Raw genomic sequence first — 17250 nt, forward strand, 5'->3', positions numbered from 1 at the left:
ACCTTTTCGCCGAGCTGAATAGACTAGAAGTCAAGGAATGATTCCGTGAATATGAGTCAGTCTGGATGTTGTACAAGAACTCAGCAGTCCCGATTGAAGGAAATGGAGCTAATAGTGAATGGCTTAGTAGTTGATATCCACTTTGACAATCGTACGAGAAGAGAAGATGGAAGACCGAGGGCATTCTAACTCGGGTCCTAGCGCGAGAAGCACCAACGTTATGTAACTGTTGAAGATGTGTCCGGTGCCGGAAAGATTTGCCTGGTTGAGAAAAGAAGCGCTTTCTGTCGGTGACACATGGCCAACTGAGATTTCGCCCTTTTCGCCCTTGGATGACAACGGCGACGGCCGGGACCAATTGGAAGCAGAGTTCGAGGGTGCGAAAAAGAGACGACGGTTTTGGCCCCTCTCGGAAAAGAAGGAATCTGGGCCAATCATGAACGAGGTATTTTCTTTACCCAGGTCTCGTTGGTGTCGATGAGTCTGACTCGGCCCTGTCCTGGTGGCATGGATGTGGATGTACCGGACAGTATTCCACATGCTGTGTCTGCATGTAACCCGTACCCTGCTGGATGTGAATGTGGACCAGATGTCGTTTCGAGGTTTTATGGAAGAGTCACGAAATATGCATAGCCGTTGTCGAATTGAGAGAAGGGTATTTGAACTATGTCATTGCCTGATTGATAACATTGATGAATGATGCTTCACGTGCAAGGTACAATCTACAACTAGGTTACCCGACGCCTTGGCCACTCGGCGTCCCCTTCGGCTGAGCTGAAAGGTGAGCGGGCAAGCGACATGCCGGTGGGGAAGGAGGCATCGGCAACCGGCAGACGAGAAGTCACCGGTGACTTTCCTGAATGGGGCAAGAAGCGCGGAGTTGCTTGGAGAGGGAAGGAAGCGAAAGACGGAACCGAAACGGACGGATTCTATGGGTCAGAGACGCCCTTTCCGAACCGCCGACTGTCTCTGAATCTTTCTCAGCACTTCCTTTTCCTCAACCTTTTTTCCTCCTCCCTCTCTTTTTCTCCTCTTCCATCCAACCAACTCAACCCTCTCCACATTGTCAAGAGAGAGCAATTGCTTCGCTTTTGTCTCGCTTGTTCATTGCGACCGAGTGTAGCCCCTCGTCGCTTTTTTTCGCTGGCATTTTTGCCCCTCCACACACCCTCAACTTCGACCGTTGCCCCTCCGGTTCGCTCTACTTACCAAAGCCTTCTCCGTCTCGACTTGAATCAACGAGCATAGTCGGATTCTCGCAATCATGGACGCCGTCCTTCGCCAGTCCAAGGCCATGTGCCCCTTCTTGAAGACGGCCTCGCCTGCCACTCTGCGCGCCCTGTCCACCTCGACCCGTCCCCAGGCCGCCCTCCCCTCGACGGCTGCCGCCTCTCCCTGCGGCGGCACCATGTCCAAGCTTCAGCTGCTCGGTCAGCGGTGCCCCGTCATGGGCAAGGCCATGGCTGTCCAGACGGCCAAGCACCGCGCTGCTGCCTCGGTTCGAGCTTTCTCTGGTCACTCCAAGACCGGCAAGGCCAAGATTCACACCAGCCGTAACCAGGAGGCCCGCGCCGTCGACCGCCCGCTCTTTGAGGGTCGCGACAATGGTATGTTCTCGACGCCACTAATATTGGCATCATCACATGTTGCCCGGTCTCAATTGATCTTCAGCTGACACTGAATGCAGCCCCCATTCCTCCTGGAACCAACCCGAACCGAAAGGCTACCTCGGCCTCTCCCGTCGCTGCTGCCGCCGCCGCTGGCTTCCACTCTCCTGGTAAATTCGACTACGAAGGCTTTTACAATGCCGAGCTCGACAAAAAGCACAAGGACAAGTCGTATCGCTACTTCAACAACATCAACCGTCTGGCCAAGGAATTCCCCCGCGCGCATATGTCTGACAAGGAGGATCGAGTAACTGTCTGGTGCGCAAACGATTACCTGGGCATGGGCCGAAACACTCATGTCTTGAACAAGATGCATGAAACCCTCGAGGAGTATGGCGCTGGTGCTGGTGGAACCCGAAACATCTCCGGCCACAATAGGCACGCTGTCGAGCTTGAGGGTACGCTGGCCAAGTTGCACGCTAAGGATGCGGCTCTTGTGTTCAGCTCATGCTATGTGGCCAACGACGCGACTCTGGCAACACTGGGTAGCAAGATGCCCGATTGTGTGATTCTGTCGGATAGCCTGAACCATGCCTCCATGATCCAGGGTATCCGACACTCTGGAACCAAGAAGATTGTGTTCAAGCACAACGACATCCAGGACCTCGAGGCAAAGCTTGCGTCTCTGCCGCTGCACGTACCCAAGATCATCGCCTTTGAGTCCGTGTACAGCATGTGCGGCTCCATTGGCCCAATTGAGGAGATTTGCGACCTTGCTGAAAAGTACGGCGCCATCACCTTTCTCGATGAAGTCCATGCTGTCGGCATGTACGGTCCTCACGGTGCTGGTGTTGCTGAGCACCTGGACTGGGAGGCACACGTCAAGGGTGCCCCTCGGGGAACTATCATGGACCGCATTGACATCATTACTGGCACTCTGGGCAAGGCTTATGGCTGCGTTGGTGGATACATTGCCGGCAGCTCCAAGCTCGTTGACATGATTCGCTCTCTGGCTCCTGGCTTCATCTTCACCACTTCGCTGCCTCCTGCGACCATGGCTGGCGCCAAGACGTCGATTGAGTATCAGATGGAGTATGATGGTGACCGACGGCTCCAGCAGCTGCACACTCGGGCTGTCAAGGAGGCGATGAACGCCCGAGACATCCCCGTAATTCCTAACCCCTCCCACATCATCCCCATCCTTGTTGGAAACGCGGAGACCGCCAAGGCGGCTTCCGACATGCTTCTCAACGACTACCGAATCTATGTGCAGTCGATCAACTACCCCACTGTCCCTGTTGGCCAGGAGCGTCTCCGAATCACTCCTACCCCTGGACACACCAAGGAGTACCGAGATCAGCTCGTCCAGGCTGTTGACGAGATCTGGACTCGGCTCAACATTAAGCGAACTTCTGATTGGGCGGCCGAGGGCGGCTTCATCGGTGTCGGCGAGGAGGGCAACGTTCAGGAGCCCCTCTGGACTGATAAGCAGCTCAACGTGGAGCAGGCGACCGAGGAGATCAAGGCCACTGGCAATGCGGTCAATGGCATCACTGAGGCGCTCCTCGAGCTTGAGTCGAGGCAGACTTCCCAGGCTGCCACGGCTGCTTGAATGCCGCCCAAGTGCAAAGGGATAAATGTCCCTGCACATGCTGCGACTGGTGAATGAGTCACAGCAACAATCAAGTTCCTTTCTACTACAACCATTTGAGAGATATCTTTTGCAATCTATGCCAGCTCTGACTGGATGGATCTGAGAATTGAATACTTTTTTGCCCCATGCCGCATAATGTGGCGCATATGGGGAACCAACACATATTCTTGACCCTCTTGTCTCGTGTGCCTGCATGCTTGTCTGTCTTGACCCTTCTGACCTTGCTTGTGGTGTTTGCTTTTATAGATCTCTGTCTGTGTCTAGTCTGTGCTGTTAGTGATTGCCAGGGTCTGTTTGCTCCATTCCTCCGTTCCTCCGTTGTGGTTGTGGCGTTTGGGCGCGGAAAAACTTTTCACCGACCGCCAGCGGAGGCGTGACTCGGAGGCCAGGCCGGAGGATCGGCGCAATTTTGGGTCTCCGTGTCCGTTCCCAAGGACCAGGACCCTTGCATTTCGGACGGCATCAGCAAGTGAAACGGCGTCCGAGGCGACCGTTGGAGCAGTCGAGCACATGAGCCCTTGTCGAGGTCGAGAATGCCTCCGACTCTCCTGCTCCGTTTCCTTTCCAAACCACTTTTCTGCCGTCATAGCGACAGGATAATAGGCATGACAAGATGAGTCCCGGCATTGTCCCATCCAAGAACAAGGGCCCCAAGGCCTGCACGACATGCGCCAAGGCAAAGGCCAGATGCGTCCCGGGCCCTGAAGGGAGCCTCAAGTGCGACAGGTGAGCCTAGATGATTGGCCTGGCTGGTCTGGCCGTCAAGGTTTGTTGTGTGTAAGTTGGAACTGGCTGCTGACGAGAGACGTATTGCCAACCCCCAGGTGTCACCGGCTGGACAAGACATGTATGTCCCAGACTCCGGCTCCGCCCCGGCCCCGGAAGAGCCCCAAGCTGTCAAAGATTGCCGCTCTGGAGAAGCGTCTGGAGGAGCTGTCGTCCCATGTACGGCACGACTCCTCGAGCAGGTCCCCCACACCGTCCCCCGAGGCAGAGACAGAGCCAGTATCGGAGCGCTGCAGCAAGACCGACAGCTGGGACTTTAACCACATTTTCCCTCTGAAGCAGAGCGCTGATAGTCAAGCACCCCATCCACCCGCGTCAGAACCAGGCAAGCGGCGCCCATGGGACTCATGGTGGCCTACGCCACACGAGGCCGAGCTGCTGTTGGCAAACTATAGGAACATCCATGCGTGTCTGTTCCCCTTTGTGAGGGTGCCGGAGCATCTCACGGCGCTCGAGGTGCGAGAGAACCGGCCGTTCATGTGGAAGGCCATCATGATGGTGGGGTGCTTCCTCGATGGGGCAAGACAGGTCAAGCTGGGTGAGGAGCTGTTGGCCGAGATTGGCCGGGCGGCGGTTGTGGATGGGTTGAAGAGCCTGGATCTGCTGCATGGGCTGCAGATGTTGGTAGCATGGTGGGTTTCGACACGCATTCTGTGAGTTGAGCAGCACTGACCTTGGCGCAGGTTTCACTATGCACTCAAGGGCTCGCAGGTTACGAACCTGCTCTTCCTTGCCCGGTCCATGTGCGTCAACTTGACTTTCAAAGAGGATGCCAGTTTGCAAGGGGAAGCCATGGAGCGGAATCTCGACCATATGAGAGCATATGCCGGGACATATTATCTCAACACTTTGTAAGTACCCCTGCTATTTTGAGGATAACTGCTGACCCCTCTTGCAGGGTGTTTACGGCAAACAAGAGACCGGATGTTCTCATGAACACTAGTTCCCTAGAGTCATGCTGCAAGGCGCTTGAGGCAAACATGCAGTATCCGTCTGATGAGTATTTAGTAAAGCTGGTGAGAATTCAGCAGCTAGCTCAGTCCATCTCTCTCACCATGACTGTCGAAAATATCGGTCAACATGCTATGAAGCTACCTTTAACAATGGTGGTGCGCTCATTTCAGGATCAACTTGATCAGTACAGGAATTCTCTTGGTCCACGCTTTTCCGGCAATGGTGAGTAACCCGTCACTAACTTAATACCAGACGCTAACATGTGTGCTAGATAATCTCAAGTCGCATATTCATGTGGCCGAGGTCCTCCTTTACGAGATTGCCCTCTCGGATCAACACTCTACAGCCTCATACATGCCCTTGACCGACCGACTCCAGCTCCTCTGGGGCTGTCTCAGGTCGCTCAAGTCCTTTTTTGATCTCCGCTTCTCGCATCGTGAGCTGGAGAGGCCAAGGTTCCTGTGCATGAGTGCGTCCGACTTTGTCTACACCATCATCACGGGCATTAAGCTCATGACGCTGCAATTGCCTGGATGGAACCTCGCCAGCATTCACAACGAGCTCGACATGACCGAGGTGATGGGCCAGCAGGTTCGCGATCTGGTGGTCATCGTCGCGCGGCGCAAGCAGGGCAACATCCTAGGCACGGCGACGCCCTCAGGTGTTCCGGCGCCGCAGCCCCCTGAGGATCCGTTCGAGAGGCTTTTGCGGCAACTCAAGACGCTGAGGGACCTAGTCAAGGTGGAGCTGAAGCGGCTTGTAGCCGGGACTGCGAACCCTCAGGTCGTCGAGTTTAGCCAAGATATTTTGATGGGTGATTTCAGCAGCGATTTTTGGCAGGGATCCACGCAGGGGTTTAATGTTTGGAATATCGTGGGGGATCCAGGCGTGTTGGATGAGTCTATGCAATGAGATGATGTGATAGTATAAAGAATGGATGAGCTGAGCCGGCTCTCTGGCGTTGGAATATCTAGTTATGAGACTACTTGGGCGGGCGTTGATGAAGGAGGCGTGGACTATTCAGGGGTTCAGGGGGTTATCTGGTACATGTTGAATGGGTGGTTTCTTTTGGAGATAATCAAGTGTATTTTATTGTTTGTATATGTCAAGCTTAATACTTTTCGATCCCTTAGTTGAACTACGCCTCGATGTCCGCAGCCTCGACTGCCTTGACCTTGGCCATGGTCAACCATCTAAGATCACCGTTGCCAGTGGCCTTTCGAATGGCATACAGCTCGTCCAAGAAGGTGGGAACAAACGTACCCGGCCCGCGGACCTCACTTCTCTCGGCGGCGAACTCGGCGGCAAGCCCGAACATGACGGTGCCGGCTACGGCAGCCAGTAGCGGATCGGCTCCGTACGCGGCAACCATGGCACTCACAGTGGTACCAAGAGTGCATCCCGTGCCTGTAACCTCACCAAGATAGGGGTGTCCGTTGCTAATAGCCAGTGTGCGGGATCCGTCGCTGACAAGGTCAACAGCGCCTGTCAGGAGAACCACGTTGCGGCGCTTTTTCGCGATGGAACGCACGAGCGAGGCTTTCTGGGCGAGGGTCAATGATGAGGTAGAGTCTACACCACGCTGGGTGATTGTAGCTCCCGCCACGGTCTGGATCTCGCCCTCGTTGCCCTTGATGACGGTGAAGTGGCCTGCGTCGAGGAGGGACTTGACGGCATTACGGCGAACAGATGTTGCGCCGGCGCTGAGAGCGTGAGCAAACTGGGTTTGATATAGAACAAAAGGGCGTAGCTTACCCGACTGGGTCCAGAACAATAGGACGTCCGGCTTCATTGTAGGCCTTGATGGCCTGGATATAGTTCTTGAGGCCGTCAGGGGTCACAGTGCCCATGTTGACGACGAGGGCGCCGCCAAGCTTGGCCAGGTCGGCCGCCTCTTCTGCGTAGTTTGCCATGATGGGGGAGGCACCGACACAGAGAGCTACGTTGGCGGCAAAGTTCTGGACGACCTGTGACTTATCAGCTTTGAACATGTCTATGTGAGGGTTGAAATATACCAGGTTGGTCATGTTGTGCGTCAGGGGGGTGGTATTAGCTACCGCACCGACGACTTCAGGTATCTTGGCTGTGATCACCTGGCTGAGGAGGTCACGAGAGGCAGCAGCAGGATCAGGAGCAGCGATGATGGCGCTCACGACTGCAACGCCGTCAAGGGCCTTGGTCGGCGAGCGGGCAGCCGTGAGGACGGAGCCGGCGTTGGAGCCGTTGACGCCGCCGATACAAACAGTAGGTACAGCGCCGTGACCGGCAGCCGCGAGCGCGGAGAGGATCTCACGGACGCCAGAGGGGCCAATAATGGACTTTGTGTCCTTCTTGCTGGAATAGGGGGTTAGTTGATGGTTGGTGAGGTGATGTTTTGGTTCTTACGTCTGGGTTGAATAGACGGTCCCAAGACCGAGATAGTCGGCGCCAGCTTTACAGGCCTTGAGAGCTTCTTCTACAGAGCTTGCAGTAACACCGATGATCTTATCAGGTCCCAAGAGGTTCCTGGCCTCCTCAAAGGCTAAATCATCAAAGTCAGCTTTTCTCATCTCACACAGGCTCATCTCAACATACCCATATCATCCTGTCCAATATGAACACCCTCACACCCAACCTCGACAGCAACATCAACACGATCGTTGATGAGCAAGGGAACGTTGTACCGCCGTGACACGGCGTGCAGCTTCTTGGCCGTCTCAACAGCCACGGCACGCTCGCTGTGCTTGTCGCGGTACTGCAAGACGGTGACGCCGCCCCTCAGCGCGGCCTCGACGACCTTCTCGAGGTCTCCGTCGCCGAGGATGGCCGGGGTCGAGTCGGTGACGAGGTAGAGGCCGTAGTTGACGGATGGTTTGGCCATGGTTGGTGAGTGAGTCAGTTTGGGCCTGTAGGCGGGGTTAGCATGGATCTTGAGATTGACAAGATTGGACGCAAATGAATATGACTTTTTTAGGCAAATACCTGTAAAACCGTATGTTATTTGATCTTTGATCAAGATCTTGAGGTAGTTGAAGGGATCAAGTGTTTATCAAAGGTGGAGTGAGTTGAGTTGAGCCAAGTTGAGCGACTAAAATGTCAGTGGGTGAGTAATTATGACATGGGGCCATGATCGCGACATTGGCAGTGGAGGCCATAGACTCAACGACAACACAGTTAATAATCATACATTCTATCCTTTATGAGTCTATCTTTCAAAAAGACACTTTTTTTATCCTTTATTCCAGTCTATCCCTGCTGATGCTATGCCACAAATACAACCCAAAGTTCCTATCATACAGTTTATCCCTCCTACAATTCATCTCATCACCTTAAAACCTCGAGATATCCCGCCCAAAGATCCAAGTAATCAACCAGTAAAATGGAATCATGATCTTGTTCTTCAGACTCATGCTCTTGGTCAGGTACGCAGTCCTCCAGAGGATCCACGCAGCTCTGCCCTTGAGTTCGTCGGCGCCCTTCTGGTGGATGGCCCTCCATCCGCCGAGGTACGCCATTGTTCCCCAGTTGCGGAAGTGGAACGGCGCCGTGGGAGCTCCTTGGGATGAAGTGCCCGCGTTGAAGCGCTTTCCGAGGTATGTGGCCTGTTGGCTGGCCACCTGAGCTGTTGCTGGGAAAGATCGGCCTTGGACGACGGCGCAGTCGCCGATGGCGTAGACGTCTGGGAGGGACTTTGTGATGGTGTTTCCGTTGTTGTCTTGGGATTCGACTTGTACGCGGAGGTGCTCGTCCACCTTGATGCCACCCGTTTTGCTGTCCTTGGCAATCTTGCCTGCGCCCTTGACCTCCTGGCCGACCAGTCTCCCTACCAGGGGATTCTGCATGAGACCAGTACTCCAGACGACAACACCAGCTGCCACCTCCTCTGGCTCTTCCTTAATCTTCATGAGTAGTACGTCGTCGTCCTGTCGAATGCGCTGAAGGTGATGCTCCGTCTTGACACGGATACCCCTGCGGCTAAACATGTTTGTCGCATATGCCGCCAAGTTGCGATCAAACATGGGCAAGACCTTGGGCGCAATGTCGTAGATGGTGATGGCCACATGCTCCATCAGCTCTGGATACATCTTTGACAAATCCTCATGAATCAGGTCGTGCAACTCTGCCGCAAACTCAATGCCAGTAGGACCTCCACCCACGACGGCAAAGTGTAGCAGACGCTTTCTCTGAACATCGCTGGCACTTGGCAGAGCCGCCTGCTCAAACTTTTGCAAAACCTTGAGACGTACAGTTCTGGCGTCTGTAGCATCTCTTAGGAAACAGGCGTGCTCCTTGACACCTTCGACGCCAAATGTCTGGCTGTAACACCCAACAGCCACGACGAGCTTGTCATACGGCACCTGGAACTCGAGGCCCTTGAGCAGATCCTTCCCCGTGCGGGCCGTGACACCATCTCGCTGATTAGCCTCGACTGTGATGGTCTTTGCCGCAAAGTCAATGTCTGACGCCCACGCCTGGTGGAACTCTGTCAGTCCCAACTTGCGGCATGGCTCAACAGCAGCTCTAAACTCGAGGGTTCCAACCGCCGTAGACGCGATGAGGGGAGTGAAAACAAAGTGGGAACGAGGAGAGATGAGGATCCGTGAGGCTTTTGAGGGGTTGATTGTCCGGGCGAGGGCGTAGCCGGCCCATCCGGATCCGAGCACCACGATGCGTTCCTTGGAGTCGGCTGAAGTGAGACATGTTAGTGATGTTTTCGAATTGGAGATTTTAGACATGGACAAAGAAAATCCTTGAAAAAATCAAGAAATACATCCTTGGAGGATATCAAATATCAAGCTGAACTCACCATCTTGTGTTATCGTGCCCGCCAGTCTCTTGGAGATGACTCTATTCCCAGTTCCTCCCACCCTCACCAAAGCACGACTCGGCGGAAAACCAACCATTGCGCAACGACTCTCAAGTGAAACCGTCAAAGGCGTAAAGAAACAGAAACGAAAATAAAACCACCGAGAGAAGAAAAAAATCTGGAGGATCGAGTGTCGCCTTCCGTAGATAAGTGGTCGATGAATGAGCGCTCGTGCCCGTGTAAGTGGATTAGCCCAGCCAGTGGATTAGGTAGGCCTTAGCGAGAAGATTAGGATCCGGTTTCGGAAACAACGTTGAGATGAACAAGATGTCGATAATGCCTCAATTGCTCAATGGATTTGCAATTGGTTTGTTGAGACTGCTTTTGTTTGTGACTCTTTCTCTCCAGGCCGTGTCTAAGCGGGCTCCCTGTTGAATATTATATCAACCCTTCGTCACTTGCCTCTGGCGTCTCCGAATGCAGCTCTAGCTTCACCTCGGCCAGGTACAGCTGAACCGCCCGGCACATGCAGGGTACCTCTTCAAGGCTGGCGTCCCCTGCTAGTTCGCCTGTACCTGGTCATCCTCGTGACGTAGGTAGTGACCTGGTTCTCTAGGTGAGCCCGCCGCCACGATAATTCACCGGAGCTGTCCGAGTCCGCTCACCGTGTAAGAGCCTCCCCCACGAGCCTCTCCGCGTGCCCGTTGAATCGCATCTTCAGAGTCCCCGGCTGTCCGATAAACACGCCGTGACCCCGAACACGCCGAGTGAGACACTGAGAGTCTCTTCCTAGTGACTCACTAGCTGACAGGCTCTCCTCTGTCCCGGTCTATCCCTGTCTTTACCACATGTCAGCGCCCGCCTTAGCTCAAAGCCTCTTGATAATGTCAAAATATCTTCTCTTTTTACATAGAAAAATGAAACTTCTAGTTAGTTGCTTGTAGCGCCTCTACGTCATAGCCTGTCTATTTCCAAGCTTTTGTGTCAACAACTCCAGTCCCTCCCTTCAATTCCTCCCTTGGTCCGTCCCATCTCATTCTCATCTCATCTCCCTACTGCAACATGGCGTCCAGACTCTCACCCAACACTCCCTCAATCTTGACAATCCATCGGTGCGTCTCCCGTTCGACCACCTCGTCGTCATCCTCCTGCAGTTCGCTGATCCGAGGCAGCATCTCGTGCAGCATCGACAGCCACTCCTCTCCCAGCCGGTCTGTCAGTGCCTGCTCGCACTTGACAGCCGCCAATCGCACTGCAGCAGATTCAGATCGAAGGTGCTTCAGAAGTGCCGAGTTGAGCTCCTTCTGGTGAGCTTGTGAATCTGCCGCCGAGGCCAACTCCACCGTCGTCGGGATCAAGTCCTCTGTCACGTCGACTGACCCGGCATGTGAGAACTGCTCCATCAACACCGGCCCAACGGCACTGAAGTGTGCTGGTGCCTGCCAGAAGTCATCCTGATCGTGCTCGAAGCAGTTTGCCAACGTCTGCAGCACCCTCGTCCACAGCTGTCGCTCCTCAGGCTTGCTGAGGTCCACCGTCTGCAGAACCTTTACTGCATCCTCCACAATGTACGTCGCGTAGTTGGTGACAATCGACTTGAGGTTTCCAAAGAAGACCTGTAGGAACCCGTATACGCTGTACTGTCGTAGTGAACGGCCGGCCCGGTCACTCTTGGGCAGGCCAGAGCTTGACCACTCAATCAATTGCACAAACACTGGCCGGAACGCCGCGTCGTTGAGCTTGTAGATCATCTTGAGTCCCTTGTCATTTGTGCTCGCGTCCAGAGCGCTGAGCTTCAAGAGGCTCTGCTCGCCCACCTCGCCCTTGGCATGTTCTTGTCGTCGAAGGTCAAAGGCCTTCATCAGAATGCCCGACAGGAGCGTGGCATTCTTGCTGATGCCAGACTTGGGGTGCTTGTCAATGGCCAAGCCCAGAACATCGAGATATTCCGCCACAGCCTGCATATGTTAGCTAGTGTCATGCAGCATCTGAAAATGTGACAACTTACAGAAAATCCAGAGCTCCTGGCACTCTCCCAGTTTCGGTCCAAAGCCGAGAATATCTCCTTCGCCTCGAGCTGCTTAGCCAGGAAGTGGAGGCAATCAACGCGGCTTTCTCTTGTCTCATCCTCAAGATCAACCTCGGCTGACTTGTTGGACACCTCCAGGATGCGGTCGATGTAAGTCGAGAGCATGTAAGGGAGGTGTTCGGCGAGAGAGCTGATGAATCCGTAACTTGCCACGTGAAGCTCCTCATCCCGAGCGTCTTCCGCCAGGCTATCGTTGAGGTAGGCAACGGCTTGGGGAATCGCGCTTGGCAGAACCGGCACAATGGCATCCTGTAGCACGTCCACGAGCGATGTCAGGCACAGGAGAGCCATGACACGGAGACGTTCCTCAGACTGTCCGAGGCAGTGTTCACCAGCAATCGTAGTCGCTGCCGCCACCACTGCCTCAATATCCTTCTTGCCATACTTCTCGGCGATCTTGTCCACACATGTGACAGCAGTGTGCTTGTACCGCATGTCGTTGGACTCCCTGATTCCAGCTGTGAGCTGGGGCAGGAAGGCCAGCAACACAGATCTTGATGCTGGGTCTGTGTTGCTCTCCTGCTCGACTCGGACCTCGAGCGCCCGGAGAACCTTTTGTCGCAGTCCCATGTCTGGCCGGTCGAGCAGGTTCTCAACCGCCTTGATGAATTCGCCGATAGACAGCAAGTTGAGGTGGTTTGAGAGAGCCTGTCCGCACCGGTTATGGAGAGTCTTAGTCGCCTTAACAGTATCTGCAAGAACGAGGATGTTCTCGAGCAGAGTAGCGTACAGTTCCCTCAGTCGCGAAGCGTCCATGTCGTCCTTCTCCATCAAGCCGCCAATCTGAGCCCTGAGCTTCTTGTTGGCCAAGAAGCTAGGGAAGGCCGACAACTGGCGGAGGGCAATCTCCTCAAGATCCTTCTTGTCCTTGTCCCTGTCATCGGTAATGCCGAGAAGGACAAACGAGATTCCGGGCTTGGGCTTGAACAGATCAGCGATGAGATCGAGCAGCTTGACAAGCGTTTCCAGCTGTGTCTGAATGCTGAAGTGGTTCAGCAACTCAATCACGAATTGCAACAGGGCATCGCTGGGGCCATATCGATCAACCAGCATGCTGACGAGGGCGTGAAGGAAGTCTTGGGGCCCAAGGGTCTCAACCAGAGCAACAAAGAGACCGTGTCTCCGGTGGGCCGGGATGTGCTCGTAAGCAGTGGTGAAGCTCACGAGAATATCCGAGGCACCAGCAACAGGGCTCTTCTGTCCCTGACGTAGAGACTCGATCAATGGGGGAATGACCTCCTTGATAGTTTGAGCCACAACATGGGCAGAGTAGTCGTCGCTCTGACGAAGGACAGAAGTACCCATGAAAGTGAAGATGGGCATGACACTGTGAAGCACCAGGTTTGGCGCCGTTGTAGCAAGGCTGGCGATCAAGAGGAGAGCAGCGTTCTGCACAACAGGGCTGGATGACTTCTGAATGCAGTTGACAAGCAAATCGCCATAACCGCCGGAGCTGTCAATCTTGAGCTTCTTGTTGGCCTTGTACGTGGGCATCATGGCAAGAAGGCTTCGGAGGATGAGGTTCTGCAGGTAGCCCAGCTCAGAGCCCACCACTGTTCTAAAGTGCTGGAGCTCAGACAGGGCTGTAAAGAGGCCGTCAAGAAGCTCGGGGTGCTCAACCGGGTTCGAGTTCTCAACCAACTGCAGAACAAAGGTAACCTTTCGCAGAGCTTGGCTCAGCTCAGGGGTGACCTGGGTGATGAGGCCACGGTCACCTCCAGAGGAGCTAGTCCTGCGACGCTTGTTTGGTGGGGGTTCCGTGATCATCTTGGTACCAGTTTGGATCGAGTCGAGGAAGTAGGTGAGGATATCGGTGGTCAGGCGCACACTTCGCAGCATGTCCGAAGCCTCTGCGGGGACAACCGACTTGGAGTCACCGGCAGCAGTCGATTCCTGCGAGATCTCCAGCAGTTGCTCAGCTGCTATGAACTTGATCTCGGGCTTCATTGAGGACCACATCTTCTTGATTCGGGCAAACATGGCACGGATGAGATCAGCCTTCTCCCTCTGCTCCGGTTCCCTCAGGAACTCCAGGAAGAACTCGAGTCCGGCAGTATCGTTGGGAACAACAACATCAACAAACCGAGTATCCATATCCGACTTGTCCAAGCGCTCCGAACTGCAAAGCTGGGCCGCTTCTTCTTCGCTCAAACCGGCCCACCACTGCAGAGCAGGAAGCAGGAGCTGCGTTCTTGTCGTTGTGCTAACTCCGCGGACTTCGTTGACAGTCTTCAACAGCCTGTTCTTGACAAGAATCAGGGGAGTGTTGACGATATGGGAGGCGAGGAACTCGAGAAGGGCCAGTCTTCCGGGTTGAGACAGGTGGTCCTTCTTGTCGAGAGCAGCATTAGGCTTTGACTGGTATTTGCCTTGCTCAATCGCCGTCTTAAGAACAGCAGAAATGTGTTCAGGGTCCATAACACACTCCTCAACAGTTGGCAGAATCTGCAAGTGGAGGACCTTGGCGACAACATCGGAAGTCAGTGAATTTGTGTCCTTGGATTTTCCATACAGAGTCTCGGCACCCCAGACAGTGAGTCCTTTTGAAGGGACTGGTGGAACGTATAGACTGGTGAGAACGGTGATTAAGTCGGCAGCGGCCTGGCGAACTCGTTTCGAAGGATCGCTCAGCGCAGAAATGCAGTAAGGGAGCAGAGCTTGGAGGTCAGTCTTGTCAGAATCGCCAACCTTGAGCCTCCTCTTGACCATTTCGAGCGCCGCAACTCTAGCCAGGGCAGGATACGGCCCACACCAAATACGGATGAAAAAGCTGAAGTAGGTGCAGTCCTTGAAAGCTGATTGACGGTGGAGCTTGGGGTTTTGCTCGAATTCGGAGAGCAGACCGGAGTTTTGAGAGCTCTCGGAGACGATGGAGAAGAAGGCGTGGCTAAACTCGTCAAAGATCTCCGAGGGTTGAGGCTGGAGGCAAGGCGAGAGGGACTCGGATCGATCAGAGAGCTCCTTGAGAAGCAGGCCCAGGTCTTGAGGCGCCTTCTTCTCCGTACCGTCGTTCATCTCCTGGTCATCCTTGGCGGCTTCGGGAAGTCTTCTGGAACGGAACGAAAGATCAAGCTTCATCTCCAATTCCTCGATATCGAACTTGACTTCCTCGAGGACAGACTGAATGGTATCGCCAGACTTGCCGGTGCTCTGGGACAGGGTGATCAAAGCCGAACCCAATTCCCGTCGGAGTGCGCCATCCTCGTCGTTGTCGTCGTTGAGCCGATGCGCGGTCAGGATCAGAGACTTGAAGATGACGGAAACTTGCTTGTCCTTCAGGATCGGGCTGCTCAGGATCGTGATAATAGTCGCCAATCCTCGAGCATCGCCCTTCTTGGTAAGCCTTTCGATCAGAGCGAGGCAAAGACCGTTGGCCAGCTTGTCAACTCGGCGCTCCTGTCCAATCTCAACAAGGAGCTTGCCAATGTCGGCAACCTTCATTAGTGCCTTGGTGGTCTTGCTGCTCATCTGCTTCGCGGATCGGTACTGCGCCAGGATGGCCAGGCAGACCAGACCAGGGCGTACCGTGTCGTTGGTCCAACCGTAGACTGTCTGGTCCATGAACGCGGTCACAGCTCCATCCTCGAGATTTCCCTTGGACACAAACACGGCAATTGCCATGTACGAGGCAATTTGAACACTGGGAACCTTCTTCATAACCAATGATTCCGCAAAGATGGGGCCGAGGCGATGAAGCAGAGCTTGGTCGTTCTCGCTCTGGACGGCGGCCCGGCCTGACCTCGTCTTGTCCAGGATGCCACTGATGGCCTCAGTCATGATACCCGCCCAGAAAGAAACCAGGGCAGGATAGTTGTATTGCATGCGGCATGACTCGAGGGTGTACTCAGAGATGAGGGTCAAGAAGGCAGGGTGCTGGATAGCCTGGCGAACCAAGACAGATCGGGGCGGCGAGGTAACGGATCGAATGTAAGGGTCGAGGAAGCGGAAGTCGTGTGGGATCTTGTTGGGGAGAATCGATAGAAGGGTCGCGAAGGCCGGGATCGAGTGGTAGGGGAGAAATGCGAGAAGCAGAGCTTGGGTGTTTTCCTCATGGATTCTGTCAAAGCTTAGCCTTTTATCCCATCTCCGTCAAGGATGAAATTTCGTACCTAAATCTTCGGATGAGCCATTCAATAGACTTGATAGCAGGCATTAGCCTAAGGCGACTGCCTGCGAGACGCAGGAAGGCCCCGACTCGTCGGTCCAGCTCCTCATTCTCAGAGGCTGTAAGCTGAGTACGGTCTTGGTTCTGACTCTCCTCGCTAAAAATTGTAGCCTGGAAAGGCGCAAATCTCGCATCGAGCTGGCAAAGTTCCTCGAAGCCCTGGAAGCAGGTGGTGTAGAGAGTCTGGTAGTTCTGGGTCGCGGCGACTCGAGGTTCCCAGATCAGCGATTTGGAATGCGCAGCCTTTTGCGCCTTGACGTTGAGAGTCGACTTTGAGTTAGCGGCCACCTGCGCCAATTGAGCAGCGAGAGAGGTGGCCATGATGACGGGGGCTACACCTCAGGCTCGGGCAGGGGAGGAGAATGGTCGATGTGAAGGTCGTCCTTGAAGGCAGCGGGAGTGAGGCCTACGCCGAAATTTTTTGGCACGGGGAAAAAGATGGCCTGGAGATTTTGTTATCGATAAGAGGAACTCTCCATAGCAGGCTGCAGCTGGTAGGTTCATGTGGGTGTGTCTACCCCACCATTTGACCCACCGTCCATGGAATCCTGGCTCGATCTGTTCAGCTTCTGTCATGACATAACTCGAATTATGATGGTTGGGATTGGGGTTTCTTTTTGTTTTCTCTTTTTGGATTGGCTGGCTTCTTGATAGTTTGAATTGTGTTCACTTCCATGCTGTAGCTTGCCTCTATTCTTTTCGAGCATTGATATTCGAACACTTGGTCTTCTAACATTGTCTACCAGTATCGTACCTAAGGGACACAACGATGAAGGACGCCATTCGATACCTACACCAGCAAGCAGGTCTATTAAGTTTGTTACTCCAAAAAGCCAATCGCCTCATATTCGTCTTTAAACTGCATTCCCCTGCTCTGCCGGCTTCCCTTTGTAGAAGCAAACACTCGACGGCCCACTTCTACCTCTCGCGCCGGCTATCACGATGCTTCATTGGTTCGCAACCCCCACAACGGCGCAAGTAGGTACATGCGAAACGGTGGGACGCAGCCTGTGATGGCTAAAACACGACGAATACCGACTTACTTATTAGGCTGTTGAGTCCCCGAGTGAATGAGTTGGTTGCTGAGTTTACCCGCTAGAGTGGCGTGCTGTCTCTGAAAGCTTAGGTACTTATCTGCTGGAGAGAAACCCGACCAACTCCAAGTCAACCTTGTCAGATATATTCCCCGCAGCGCCTCAACCGACTTCA

General features: G+C 54.2%; 5 protein-coding genes across 5 annotated transcripts; 2 read left to right on the forward strand and 3 right to left on the reverse strand.

Moving 5' to 3' along the window:
* Positions 1–1264: 1264 nt before the first annotated feature.
* Positions 1265–3219, forward strand: NCS54_00586500 (5-aminolevulinate synthase; the record flags this gene model as incomplete). Its single annotated transcript, XM_053151348.1, has 2 exons — positions 1265–1607; positions 1688–3219. The coding sequence occupies 2 exons, from the start codon at positions 1265–1267 to the stop codon at positions 3217–3219; spliced, it is 1875 nt and encodes a 624-aa protein (XP_053007323.1).
* A 655-nt stretch (positions 3220–3874) lies between these two features.
* NCS54_00586600 (Zn(2)-C6 fungal-type domain-containing protein) lies at positions 3875–5913 on the forward strand (the record flags this gene model as incomplete). The annotated part of the gene is made up of 5 exons (XM_053151349.1): positions 3875–3987; positions 4086–4679; positions 4731–4898; positions 4946–5223; positions 5273–5913. 5 exons carry the CDS (start codon positions 3875–3877, stop codon positions 5911–5913), a joined length of 1794 nt encoding a protein of 597 aa, XP_053007324.1.
* Positions 5914–6139: 226 nt separating this feature from the next.
* On the reverse strand, positions 6140–7861 carry NCS54_00586700 (TMP-TENI domain-containing protein; the record flags this gene model as incomplete). Its single annotated transcript, XM_053151350.1, has 5 exons — positions 6140–6704; positions 6757–6968; positions 7017–7335; positions 7387–7522; positions 7576–7861. 5 exons carry the CDS (start codon positions 7859–7861, stop codon positions 6140–6142), a joined length of 1518 nt encoding a protein of 505 aa, XP_053007325.1.
* Positions 7862–8309: 448 nt separating this feature from the next.
* Positions 8310–9884, reverse strand: NCS54_00586800 (Pyr-redox-2 domain-containing protein; the record flags this gene model as incomplete). The annotated part of the gene is made up of 2 exons (XM_053151351.1): positions 8310–9667; positions 9788–9884. 2 exons carry the CDS (start codon positions 9882–9884, stop codon positions 8310–8312), a joined length of 1455 nt encoding a protein of 484 aa, XP_053007326.1.
* Positions 9885–10839: 955 nt separating this feature from the next.
* NCS54_00586900 (U3 small nucleolar RNA-associated protein 10) lies at positions 10840–16362 on the reverse strand (the record flags this gene model as incomplete). The annotated part of the gene is made up of 3 exons (XM_053151352.1): positions 10840–11745; positions 11796–15933; positions 15986–16362. The coding sequence occupies 3 exons, from the start codon at positions 16360–16362 to the stop codon at positions 10840–10842; spliced, it is 5421 nt and encodes a 1806-aa protein (XP_053007327.1).
* Between the last annotated feature and the right edge of the window lie 888 nt (positions 16363–17250).

The sequence above is a fragment of the Fusarium falciforme genome, chromosome 4, assembly GCF_026873545.1.
Source record: "Fusarium falciforme chromosome 4, complete sequence".
Taxonomy (NCBI): Eukaryota; Fungi; Ascomycota; class Sordariomycetes; order Hypocreales; family Nectriaceae; genus Fusarium; species Fusarium falciforme.